General features: G+C 40.6%; 1 protein-coding gene across 2 annotated transcripts in view; it reads left to right on the top strand.

The window, feature by feature from the left end:
- STARD13 (StAR related lipid transfer domain containing 13) overlaps nt 1–14,118 on the top strand; it is a 241,349-nt gene that overhangs the window by 47,059 nt on the left and 180,172 nt on the right. Inside the window, exon 1 of one of the 2 annotated variants that reach the window (XM_008055404.2) lies at nt 10,317–10,607. The exons of the other annotated variant lie outside the window; for it this stretch is intronic. Within the exon in view, the coding sequence (XP_008053595.1) occupies nt 10,439–10,607 (169 nt within the window). The 5' untranslated portion in view covers nt 10,317–10,438. Of the gene's footprint in view, nt 1–10,316; nt 10,608–14,118 lie in introns of those variants that run through there. 2 annotated transcript variants of the gene reach the window in all.

Below are 14,118 nucleotides of genomic sequence, written 5' to 3'. Positions count from 1 at the left end.
GTCACCTAAATTCCTCCATCCTAAAAAAGGTCATGGTTGTCTTTTGAATGTGTCATCTCCTAAACTTTTTTTACTATGCTTTTTTTTTTCAAACAATTGCAATCATAGTATACAATACAGAATTGGGGTCCTACATTTTTCACTTACACAATGCACTGACTGATTAATTGAAAGGCAGGGACGGGATTTTCATATTGAGATAGCCTTGGATGGTCTTTGAGAGTTTCAAAGTCAGAGAATGAAAGAATGTCTTTTAAGTTCATTGGATACTGAGAGTGGCGTTTGGCATGTTCTGTCCTTCGGTACAGCAAACACATTTTTGGTGCTCAGCAAGTATTCTCCTGTGATGGATTAGTGCTGAATCATCTTGGTGGAGCAGCTAAGGAGAAGGTAACCACGCCTGGCTATCTGTTGGTCTGTTTAAACAAGTCTGAGCCATAAGACACAGTGAGATTATGGTGGTGTTCCAGGAGGTTGGCCAGAGGCCACTGCATGCTGTGATAAACATCATGCTCTGAAGATATAAGGCAAAAACCTCAGGAGTGTCTCTCTATATTTTTATACACATATATATCCTCTAATAGAAAAGAACTCCTCCAGAAAAGCCAGACAAAACAGGTATAACACTGGCTGAATCCAGAGGACATTATGCTAAGTGAATTAAGCCAGCCACACAAAGACAAATACCGTATGATCTCACTTATACCTGAAATCATTAAAAGTCAGCTCATCAAAGCAGCTGGCTGCCAGGGGCAGGGGGCGGAGACTGGGGTTGTGGAATGGGGAGATATTGGTCAAAAGGTACAAATGTTCAGTTGCAAGATAAATAAGTTCTGGAGGTCTAATGTGAATAAGATCATGGTGACTATTGTGAATAAAACGTTACCGTATATCTGATGAGAGAGTAGTTCTCATGCTAACAAACACAAAAAGGATCATGGTGACTTTTAAATTTTAAATTGTTTAATGGACACATAAAGACTGTATATATTCAAGGTGTACAGCGTGATAATTTGATCTGCCTAAGCGTTGTATGACGATTATTGCCATCAAAGGAACACATCCATTGCTGCCCAGGCTATACCTTAGATCCCCCACATCGTGGTGATTTACAGTACTAATCTCTCTTACGAGCTTAGCGTAGGAAGGTATTTGTGCACTTTTTTGTCTTCATGAGCATCTTATCCCCCCCGAGATTGTCTTTCTCACTTTCTCACCCAGGTATTCTTCCCTCCAAGCTCAGGACTGACCCCACTTTTCTGCTGTGCAGAATGACTCTATTCTGATCTGTCTTAGCTGTCTCCCTGTGTTTCCCAGCTGTTCCCATAAAATAAAGATTCGTGGACTGAAACTGCTCGGAAGATAACTGTAGAGTCAGCTGAAACCTCTGCAGGGGACCCAGTGCTGGTCAACTGTTTGGTTAAAAGCACAGCAAGCGTACTTACACAATTTGTGGCTGGCACAAAGCTAAGGCAGATATTACCAAAATTATTTGATGCCCTTTATTCCCTCTTTATGGGGAAAGATGTTCTTTATCCCTCATCCCTTATCCTATTCAGTCTCCCTAATTTTTGCAAGGGACTTTAAACTGTCCTCTGTTTGACAGTCAAAGCATATGCTTTTGCCACTAACCAAAAAGTAAAAGATGTGTATTTAGCCTCTTTCCAGAGAATAAAACCTAGGATTATCTGCTGTCCAATCACCATTCAATCCAAGTTGTTATATCAACAGCAGCACCAACAATATTTATAAAGATTGCCTTTAAAAGTAGACATCCATGCTTCTAGACATTTTACATTTTTGTCTTTGGAAGATTTCAGGCAATCCTTGGTTCAATTATGTATTCAACCACTTATTCAACCAATCCCTATTGATTTTCTATTCTGTGCCAGGCCTTAGGGTAGGCATTAAGGATAGAACGTGAATGAAACAGACATGGTCCAACCTCAGAAGTGTACCGGGGGAAAATAAGCAATGCATAGGCTGATGATCAAATATGTATGCAATTTCAAATTGGGAAAGATGCATGTGCAGAAGGGAAACTGAGGCAGCAAAGTCAAGGAGGCTGGTAGGCGTGGTAATAGGCACTAGATTGTGCAGGACCTGGTAGGCCAAGTAAGGAGTTTGGATTTTGTTCAGGTGCCATGGATAACTCTTGAATATTTTAAACAGAGAAATGCTGGTATGATTCAATATACGGTTTAAGACATCACAAAGAATAACATTCTTGAACCATGGCTTTTGGTGGTCTTAATAGAAATCCTTCTTCTGAATAATGCTTTGTCATACTACTATTGAAATTGAAGGATACACTGAAGAAACCAAGATCTAAGTTTTGTCACCATACCCAGTATCTTTAAGGATGCTGAAGATTTAGGGAAATCTTCCCTAGTGTGGCAATACCTGGAGATCTGTGTTTATCTTAAATCACAGTTTTGTTTTTCATCACAGAGATATGTGGGATTTTGTAATTGGTCTTGTTTTCTTTTTGCTTTGTCTGAAAAGAATCACAGCCACATTCTCACTCACCTCCAGCAAATGTACCGGGTTGCGTGGCTTGTCTATCTATGAACTGATTTCACTCCTGGCTTTGTTAGTTTTCTATCCTTCTTTTATCTTTTACTAAATTGACTTTGTGGTTTATTTTTCACTTTATTATTATTATTTTTATTTTAAAGATGTGGGGTACAATTCAGGGTTAGGTATATAAGTGGTCATCGTGCAAGTAAAGTGTGGGTACGCTTATTGATGTTATGTGGCCCCTCCCCTGGCAGCATCCCACTACTGCCAATCTCTTTCTTATAGTGTTATGATGAGTGTTCAGGTACCATTTTTGAGTGTAGTATGCATATCTTTGTTTTGGTGATAAATCACTGAGTATTACAGACTCTAAGTCCATCCAATTTGCTGCGAAGTCCATAATTTTGTTTTTCTTTACGTTTATGTAATAGTCCATCGTGTATACATATCACATGTTTTTTATCCAGTCCACTTCCAATGGATAGCACGGTTTGTTCCATGTTTTTGCTATTGTGAATAATGCTGTAATAAACAGACACATACGGTATCCTTTTTATAGAGTAATTTGAGTTTCTCCAGGTATATTCCCAGAAAAGGTATTGTGGGGTCGTATGGAAGGTTGATATTTAGATCTTTTAGAAATCGTCACACTGTTTTCCATAGAGGTTGTACTAGTTTACACTCCCACCAACAGTGTATAAGCGTTCCCTTTTCCCAGCATCCTCTCCAGCATCTGTTGTTTTTTGAGTTATTGATGATGCCATCCTGACTGGAGTTAGGTGGTAACTCAGTGTGGTTTTAATTTGTGTTTCTTTGATGATTAAGCGTTTTTTCATATATCTGTTGGCTGCTCACATGTCTTCTTCTGAGTAATTTCTATTCGTATCTTTTGCCCACTCTTTAATAGGGTTGTTTGTTTTTTCCCCTTTGGCATGTTTGAGTTCCTTGTAGATCCTGGATGTTAGGCCTTTGTCAGATTTACAGTTGGCAAATGTTTTTTCCCATTCTGTGGGCTGTCTCCCACTCTCCTGATGGTTTCTTTTGCTTTGCAGAAGCGTTTCAGTTTGATGAGGTCCCACTATCTCATCTCTTATGGCATTCACCTTTGGAGAGCTGATCAGGAATTGGTTGCCTACTCTTGTTTCCATAAGGGTGCTTCCTATGTTTTCTAGGATTCTTGTAAATTTGAGGTTTTACATTTAGGTATTTGATCCATTTAGAGTTGATTTTTGTTATTTTTCACTTTTCTAATATAGAAAAGTTAGCCACCAGAGTTAACAAAGCAGAAATAAATAACTAGAGAAGAAAGTCAGGAGTTGAAAATATCTTAATTATTCCAATAATTTTAAACACCTATTCTTAAGTTCGGAAAGTCATTTGATAAGTTCAGAATAGAGAACACTCACCCAACAGCAGATTTTACGAAAATATATAAACAGCACACAACTTAAGCTCTTTGATCATCTATAAAACAGCATGAGGCAACAGAGATAGCCTCTCACACTCCCCTTAACACGTGGTATAGTGGTGAGTTTTGTTTTTTTTTCTGTCTTCTCTGGCAGACAATCCTTTGAGGGCAGGTACCCCATCTTACCTTTATATCTTTCATTGTTACTGCAGTGCTATGAAGCACCCAGTCAACATTAAATTTATGAATGAGTGACATAGGTTATAAAAAAGAAAACCTCCCATAGTTATCAGACTGGATCAGCAAAAGGACAATGGCCTGAGTGCAGGAAGTAAGCATATATGGTACCATCTACCATTGTGCTTGGCCATGACAAGGGCTCTAAGCTTAGAGTGAGTGCCTGCATATTTTTAAAGGGTTACTGACAGGCTGGAGCAGATCCAAAAGAGAACAATCAGCTTGATAAATAGTGCTAAGTCCTGTAGTTTGATGAAAAGAAATGTTTAGCCTACAAAAGAAGATTCCTGAAGGGATATGTTGGCTTTCTATAAACACATAAGGACAGTCCTGTGGAAGAAGGAATAGATTTGTCCTCTCTAATTTCCAAATTGCAGAATCAGAGTTAGTTTATGGAAATGAAAAGGAAGACCTTTCTTCAACTGTTTGGGGTCCTCTATGAGATGATTACACTCTGTATATGCAGGTAAAGAATTAATTGATCTCAAAACTGGACTGGATAAAAAATATGTGATACATATACACAATGAAATATTACGCAGCCATAAAGAAGGACAAACATATGGACTTCACAGCAACTAGAATGGATTTAGAGTTGATCATACTCAGTGATCTATCACAGAAACAAAGAACTGAGCACCACATGTTCTCACTCATAAGTGGACCCTGGACATTTGCCATAATACCATAAGAAAGGGATTGTCAGTAGCAGGATACTGCTGGGGATGAGGGGACAAAACATCAATAAGCATACCTGATCTCAAACCAGGCAAAGTGGGGACCAAAGGGAGGCCCAAGCTTCACCTGTAAGATAGCCACTTGTATACCTAATACTGAATTGTGCCCCACATCTTTAAAATAAAAATAAATAAATATAAAAAAGATATTTAAAAGAATTAATCGATCTCACAGGGGAACTGCAATCATTAAGTAGGTGGATCACACAATTTCAAATTTGTGAAACTCAGGAAAGTGAAAGAATTCTGATTTGGCTGGAATGGGTGGGTGTGGTAAGTAGTGGTCCCAGGACAGGACAGACCAGGTCCACTGGCCATCCGGGCTGCAGTTGAGAGTTGAGTCCCCAAGGGATGACATAAGGACAGAGTACAAGCTTTAGGAGGCCCAGAGAGGGGAAATTCACCAGACAAGAGGCAGAGCTGAGAGACAAAATAAAGGAAATCTATTACCACCCACGTGTTTTGCAGCAGTGAATGGACTCCAGGTGGGCGTCATGGTCTGGAGCTGGGGAAACTGATCAGAAGAAGGTCCAGGCTGAGGGTCCAGTCATGGAGGGTCCTGGTCATGGCTGCAAGTATTAGCATCACTGGCTTACTTGCACTGAGCATGGGACATGGGGTGTGTGAGATTGGGAAGGTTCATTGGCACAGAGTTGGGCACCCACATCACAACTCAGTTGGTGCCCACAGGAAGGCTTTGACATCAAGCCACAACCTTTGGGTTCATGTAATTTTAAAAGCAGCCTTCCAAATCGGTCCTGCATTCTTCCACCTGCCACTTGTATCTCAAACATTTTCCCACTTGGCAGAATAAGCTTGGCACACTCCAAACAGGCTGACGAGGAGAATGGAATGTTTGTGAAGGAGTAGCAGGAACAGCCGATGGTGAGCCTGTTCCTGGCTTCTGTAAGGAACCTTTGGCCCCGTGTATACAAGATTCCATGGAGTGCTGATCTGGGATCACCTATCAAAAGACATGGAAATTTTAAGAACCAAAAGTATTGTTTAGAGATCAAAATTCAGTTTTGACCGTGTGTGAAGCATTTGCATTGAGAGGGAATAAAGTGAAAAAGGCAAGACATACATATGCAGAGCAAGCCTTAGGGTGAGTAGAAAGCACAGGACAAACCACCTACCCTGCCAATGAGCAGTCATCCAAGAGAGGGTGGAGCTGAGTTGCTGCTTCTTCTTAGGGTTGGAGTGAGTATGGGTTATACCCAAGAGCACCCCTGGCTCTCACTGATTAATTGAGGGCTCTGGACTCAGTACTTCTTGAGACACCAGCTCTCAATCCCCATGGAATTTTAGCCATCCCATATCTATATTTCCATGTAGACATTCTAGTATCTCATGCAATTAAATAGGATTAACGTGATCTCCAGTCAACTCTTCCTAAATGCTCTCTCCTATCCAATTCTCCTAGCACCTTTTCAGGAGTTTTTTCCTTCATGTCCTTCCTGTGTGATTGTGGAAAGAGTTAAAATATCATCGGCCTGGAGACGCACAGTAGGTCCGCACTTGCTCGCTATGACTGGGTCACTGCTTTTCCTCTGTGAGCCTCACCTTCCTTTCCATAAAATCAGATACCTCACAGGGTTGCTGCAGAGATTAATTAAAGGCATGGAATATGCATAGCATGATGTCTGGCACATAGTAGGTGCTCAGTGCTACTGGCTCCTCTTCCCTGTCCTTTCCCTTCCTTTTTGCTTTCTTTTTCCCAATATTCATCTGTTTATCCCGTTCCTGAAATAGTCTGGGTGAAGATGGCTTTGCATCACCAAATTTCTTCATTTTTAAAGGAAGAAATGTAGCATCAGTCTTCAAAGATGCTTGTAATTTTGGCACTGTCTCCATCTGGTTCTTCAGGACCTTATGCACTTGCCAGTGAAGAAGACCAATTCTCTCAGTGGCATGCACAGAGGCCAAGCCCAGAGACAGAACCAGTGTTTCTTGCTTCCAGTAGACCAGAACTACTCATCCCAGTGGTCATTCTTCTACCACTGGCACTAAATGATTAAAAAAAAGTATTAAGGAATATGAATTTCATAGCAATAGCAATACATTAATATAAAACAAGGTACTAATGGCATGCTGATGAGAAAATAATATTACCTACCAGCTTTATGTGTAGTTCTTTGGCAATACAAACTGACAAAAACATGGTGAGCAGGTGAGTGGATTTGTAGACACTGTTTGAACCATAAAATAAAATTTTAGGGGCCTTGTCTATACATAGGGAAGTTCTAGTTTCTGATACACAATCTTTCTTATATCCCCTTATGAAAACACTAACTAAGTTTTTTGAAAAAATGAGGGCCGGGCTCGGTGGCTCAGCCTGCAATCCCAGCACTTCGGGAGGCTGAGGTGAGTAGATTGCCTGAGCCCACAGGTTCAAGACCAGTCAGGGCAGCTTGGTGAGACCTCATCTCTACAATAAATCAAAAATTAGCTGGGCGTGGTAGCACATGCCTGTAGTTCCAGGCTACTTGGAAGGCTGAGGCAGAAGGATTGCCAGAGCCCAGCAGGTCGATGCTGGGGTGGCCGTGAGAATGCCACTCCACTCCAGCCTGGGCGACAGACTGAGAATCCAACTAAAAAAAAATGAGGCTTTATTTTGAGTTGTCTTTTAATCAGGGAATAGCAATTCCTCTTAAGTTCAATTTTTGTTCTTCCTTGCTCATCTCCTGTGAAATACGTCTCATATTGTTTCACCAATTCACATGTCAAAAAATGCATTTCTATGACGTAATGTTTTCAGATCATAAAAATGATGAAACCCTGGGACTTTCAACACATTCATAATTGTGCAAAAAAGGAGGCAATGCAAAATTGGATTTTGTTTTGTTTTTGTTTTTTAGTAACCTGACCCTGATACTGCAGCGCCTCTCAGGAAGAATCATTCTATTTCCTTTTAAAATGCAGTCAAGTCAGTGATGAACTTCAAGGTTGGCGTTGGGAATGCCCATCTTTCTTTAAGTGCTATCCAGAATGATAATACAGCTATATATTATTTCCTGCCTTTTCCTCCCCTTTACTTGGTTTTTCAGAACATGTCCAACATCCCCAAATTTCATGTTCCCCTCTTCTTTCTTTCTATACCCTTCTTCTGTTCTCTCCCAGTATATATAAAAAAGGCAATTGCCAAATGTCTGGCTTGAACAAAAGGTTATGACAGGAATATCCCCAGTGTTGGTATTGGAGTATCAAGCCAAAGGTTGTGCACCAAAATTCCTGAAGCGAAAAGTATGAAGCCCTCGTGACAAGAATCGAGGTCCTAATTTAAGGTTGTGCACAAAGCAGCTGATTCAACACCTGGATCAGATGGCTGCCAGTATAGACAGAGCTGAGCCAAAGATCCTTCCAGACATCCATCATTGCAATGTGGTGCTCACCCTTTCTTCATCCACGTCTGTGCTTCTGCCTTACCAGTCACTAGATCTTAGATCCCTTTTAACTCCCTCAAAGGATGCCATAGAACAGAAAAATTTCTGCTCAAATCCTAGTAAGAATGGAAAGTGTACACTATGACCCAGTGAGCACGTCCTGAAATCTGACACTTTCTAACTCTTGTATAGTCCCTGGAAGAGGCTGGTAGCTGCTAGGAGAGGGAAGACTCTAGTGCTCCAGAGATCTTTATTAACTTTTTTTTTTTAAACACGTGAGTCAGTTGCACAAGAAGAACCGCTTCTCAGAATCTGGGCAACAAAAATTCCCATAGCAAAAGGTATTAAGCCCTCGTGACAAGAATCTAGGTCCTAATTTAAGTCCTGATACACTTTTAATCTGGAAATAATCTAGAAATAATTTCTCATTATTAGAACTATAAATCCCCGGCCAGCTTATGCTTCCATTTGTATCAGCCAAATGTGAAAGCCACTTGGCCATATGATTTTTTTTTTAATCAAAGAACTTTATTCATTCGGCCTCAGGCTCAGAATTTGATGACATGTATTCTATAGACGTGTTTCTCTTCACATCAAGCAATATTAAAGAAGAAAAATAAGTCCAAGAAAAATCCTAATGACTTCCATATGCATACTCAGATATGGTCAAATTGAATTACTAGCAATTTCCTTAAACACACACTCTGGTTTCTGATATGCACATGCGTGGGCATAGACTCTCCTAAAAAGCACCCCCCAAGACTCTTCCTATTAGAATTCCCCCCATTTTTTAAAAACCAATCCAAGTCTCCTCTATCTGGCCCGCAGCCACCTCGGTCAACAATAATATCGTCCACCTAGCATTGTGCTTGTGTCTTTTTCGAGGCACTGTTCACCTGTGGCCTTGTGTTGTAAGCTTCTGAGTAACTTCTTTCTGAATCCAAGCAGGTTGGTGACAGTATGTCTGCAAGGATCTCGTCAATTTCTGCAGTGCTTTCTGGCAGCGTCTTATGTGATCGGTGCTTAATATGTATTCTGGCAGGGGAGGGAGGAGGGGGACACACAGCATCAATAAGGGTACCAGATCGCAAACCAGGCAAAGTGGGGACCAAAGGGAGGCCCAAACTTTACCTGTATGACTGCTTATCTACCTAATCTTGAGTTGTACACCACATCTTTAAAATAAAAGAAAAGAAAGAAAATACATCAGTCATTTAACTCCTATTTGCAATTCGATGACGTAGTTATCATTTGAACAATAATTTTTATACCACCAGCAAATCTTTTTAAGTGCTAGTCTTCTTATGTCAACAATAGGAAAATTTTGGTAAGATAAAAAAAATGTGTACAAAAAAAATCAGGGAAGTAGACAAATTAAAGAGGGATGGATGCTTCATAAATAATAGCTGTGTGTGTACCTTGCCTCGCTGAGTCTTATCTGTAAGAGCCCCCACTTCCCATCAAATAAGGGTCAGGAGTCAGTGGTGTATTCATTTCTGGTGTTAATGAAAGCACTTGAAGTTTATTTTTCACTGAAAAAAATTCTGTTTGAGTCATTTCTTTGCAGTGAACGGTGGTCGTTTATACTCAACTGTTTCTGCTTATCCAAAGTGATTTGTTGGTTTTTTTTATTTAAGAGACGTATCAAGCCCATCTTTTACCTGGCTTGCAGCCGCCTTGTAGAAAGAGAAGGAGCTTTCTGTGACTTTTACAGCCTGGAAGTTTCCCTGAGATCCTGGGCTTGGCTTCTGCTGCCTTTCCTCCTCCCTGCCCTCTTTTTCTTTTCACTCTCCTGGTGAGGGCTGCTTTGGGGTGCTTGGTCAGCTCGGAGGCATGTCAGCTCCCCGTCTTCGCTCTCAGCATTGTGTAGGGGATCCTGGCTGGCCCTGGCCGACCTGCCTCCGGTCGGGGCTGGGGCTGGGGCTGGCTGAGGACGGTCCCCTCTTCCTCCCTTCCTGTGATTGGCCTCCATGGTCACGTGAGGGCCCCGGGGGTTGGAATTCCGAGTTGTGGCTTTGGCACTCCTTCTCCTTTTGAAAAATCGCTGGGTCGGTGGAGCTCTCCTGGGCTGGGTGCCTTGCTCGGTGACTGAGACTGGCGACAGACGGACACAGCCCCAGGCAGACCGAAGTGGCACTAGGCACTCTGCCGGGATGATCAGTCAGGTGCCCAGGACCCCAGCTTCAGGCTGCTACTACCTAAATTCCATGTCACCTGAGGGCCAGGAGATGTACTTGCGATTTGATCAAACTGCAAGACGCTCTCCTTACAGGATGAGCCGGATTCTGGCGCGCCATCAGCTAGTGACTAAAATCCAGCAAGGTGAGTTGCCGGCAGTGGAAGGCTGTTGTCATTCTGGTTTCTGTTGGCTCTGTTTCATGCTAACCCAGCTTTTTTCTTTTTTAAAAAAATTATTGTTTTCACTTTACAATATATGGATTTCTATGCCATGCTCTCCGTAACTTTGAAAGAGAACTTAAGGCTGCAGTTTTCAGCAAACGGTGACAGCCCTTAGCTGTCGCGTAACTCAACACAAAGTGCACAGAAAACTTCACGATGGGACATCAAAAATGGATCGTAAATTCCAAAACTAACATGTGTCTTCGGAGCAAATGAGAAAAGTTTACTCAGTGTGTGTTTGAAGAGCTTTTCTGCAGATTTCCCACCCTCTGTCACATTTGGGACGTGGACACTTGTTTATTTAACTAGAGAGGGGGCAGGGGACTAAGTGTCCACCCAGACCGGAGTATTTAGGACATCTTTAGTGCAGAGGAGGAAAGTATGGATTCAGTTCTTAAGGCCATCGGGCTGACAACCAGAATCACATTCTCTTCCTGTTGGTATGTTTATGGCAGTCATTGCCACCGAGTTGTTGAGACTGTTTTTCTGATAAAGGGTAATGATAAATGTGTTTGCTCACCTCAAAACAAATCCTGTGACCTGCACACAAAACTCCAGCTTCCTAAGGCAGTGAAGAGAGAATATTCATTGTAAGCTGCTAGCTTTCTTCTTTTTATTTTCAACCTCCAGAAATACCAACCTGGAGTATTTCTAAAGCTTATCATTCTCTCTCTCTCAATCTCTCTCTCTCTCTCTCTCTCTCTCTCTCTCTCTCTCTCTCTCACACACACACACACACACACACACACACACACACACACACACACACACACAGTTTAAAACATGCTCCTTCTGGAATAGGTCCGTGAGAGAGGAACATTCCTAAGAAACCCCTAGTATACATATCTACAATCAGTTAATGACCACCCCTCTCCTAGGCTAAAGCAATTACCTTATTTTATGGGTGCTACATAAGTTTACCAAGAATTTTTAGAGCCATTGTAAAAGTACAACTTCTACTTAAATAAATGAACTTAAGAGTATTTTGAATTTTAGAAGGGAAGTCGGGCTTTGGAATTGTGAAAATCTTATTGTAATGTTTCCAAAAAGAACAATAAGTATTCTAGTGAGCAACATTTGATGAGATTGTTTCCTTGGAAATTAGGATTTGTTTGTGAAGGTTCAGGAACTAGTTATGTGTGAAGGATACGGGTCCTACATGCCGGTCTGATTTCAGGAAGGATATTATGTCATTCCATAAACTCCGTTGCAGGTCTTGATTGAATAGAAACAAAAGTAATCATTTCCCTGTGGCTTGATTTAAAAATACACTAGGCTTAGAATGAAAACCATCTCCATTTTAGTTTTTAGAAATTTCTGACAATGGTGCTTTATCAGATCCCATCATTTTTATGGGACGGAGGGACTTAATGAATGTTTGATGATGGTCTATCATCTACTATCTATAAATGTTCTTCAGCATGCATACAAAGTGCATATCATTTTATAACTATCATGCCAAACTAGTTGAAATTGCTTTGCAAACCTTCTCAGATGCATTTACAATAATTGATTTCATTAAAAAATTCTGTTCTTTTAGAAATGAGAGTTTTTTAATTCAAGATTCGAAGTTAGGAACACACACATTATCATTGAGAGTGTCTTCTCACACAGACATATGGCCACTCTAAGGCTATGTTTCCTTTTGTTTAATTAGAAAATCTGAGAATTCCCACCTTTGTATACTGGGCAATAGAGTGTATTTGAAGCTAATGAATGCCTAAAACATGAAAATGACAGCTAAGATGATAGGGAACTAAGAAGGAATTCCAACAGTCTGGTGACTCAGAAATCATTATTTGTGAATTTCATACAACTGTTTAGTAAGACAATGGGAAAATAGATGTAGAATGATTCTATTGGGTATACTATGTTAGAAGATTGGTTTCCTGTCATAGGAGTGAATGTGGATGGAGCATTTACAATGTATCCAAGCATTGCCCTGAGGGATCTCTAAAATACTGAATTTAAGATTGAGTTTTGGATTCCATAATATACTAAAAACTTTTTAGTCTTTCCTACTTAGGGTGTAGCAATGTACCATAATAAAGAATCAGGAGGAGTCACTCATCATGCGATTTCCTTTCAGGTTCTCTTTCTCTAGTGGGAGCAAAGTGCTATGTGCTGTATCCTTCTTGAGCAGTTAGTACCCAGTCTCCCAGATGTCAAGTTATTTTACCAACAGCTTTTCATCCTTCAATTAAAGTTTACCAAGTGCAGATGAAATTAAAACATGATTTTTTGCAGTTTACATGTTAGTGTCTTGAAATGACAGCTACATCAGTAAATTCGCTTGTGTTACTCTGCTTCAGAACTTTCAAGGAAGGCTTGGTGTTACGTGAATATGATTTGAGCCATCATTACTTATAATTTTTCATGGCTGTTGGGAACAGTACAATCAAGAGTAAGTTCCTCCTCACTGACCTCATTATAGTGAGATAGTCATTGAATGGTGTGGACATGATTCAACAGCAGATACACTCATGGGGAGGAAAACAAGGGGAGAGATAAAGGATTCTTTGATGATGCGTAGTTACCCAAGCCAAGAGTGAATCTAAACTTGCTCATCTTGGGGTACACTCCAGAACATACATGCACCATCTCTCCAACCTGGGTTTTAGTTCTAGAGTTGCAAACACAGTTAAAAAGAGAGGAGATCGTTAAAAGAGAGTGTTGTTTTGTAGGGTGAAAGTTTATCGTAAGTCATCCTGCCCATAATCCGTAACCCACATTCTTGCTTGAATCAATAGGGAAATTGTTGTAGAGAGAGAATGGAAACAATAATGGTCCTTACTCCTCTCACTGGCAGGAACTTGGGAATGGATAGTCAAGAGGATGCTGGGGGGTAGAGAAAGACCACGTTAGAGCGAATTGTTTTGTTTTGCTTCCAATTTTTAAATTATGGTAAAATAAATGAACCATTAAATTTGCCAACTTAACCATTCCAAGTATACAGTTCAGTGGTATAAAATATAATTCACAATGTGCAACCACCACCACTGTCATCTCCATTTGTCTTTTCTATCTTGCAAAACTGAAACTCTGTACCCATTCAGCAAGAATTCCTCATGCCTTCCTTCTCCTAGCCTCTGGCAACCTCCATTCCATGTTCTGTCTCCATGAATTTGACTGTTCCAAGTACTTCATATAAGTGGAGTCATAACGGTGTTTGTCTTTGTGTGGCTTATTTCACTTAGCACAATGTCCTTGAGGTTCTCTTTTCTTCCTTTTTTAAGGTTGGATAATCTTCCTTTGTATGTACATACCACACTTCTGGGGGTTTTTTGTTTTTGTTTTTAATAGTTATTGGATGTGAGGTGGGAGAACTGGGATTTCCATTTTTGATGGTATTGGCATGAGATGGGAGAATTGGATTTCTTTTCTAACGTGTGTGAAGTGGGAGAATTGTGATTTCTTTTTTTTTTTTTTTTTT

The sequence above is a fragment of the Carlito syrichta genome, unplaced genomic scaffold (assembly GCF_000164805.1).
Source record: "Carlito syrichta isolate Samal-C Ts95f unplaced genomic scaffold, Tarsius_syrichta-2.0.1 Scaffold301846, whole genome shotgun sequence".
Taxonomy (NCBI): domain Eukaryota; kingdom Metazoa; phylum Chordata; class Mammalia; order Primates; family Tarsiidae; genus Carlito; species Carlito syrichta.
This window is presented reverse-complemented; position numbering and strand designations above follow the sequence as displayed.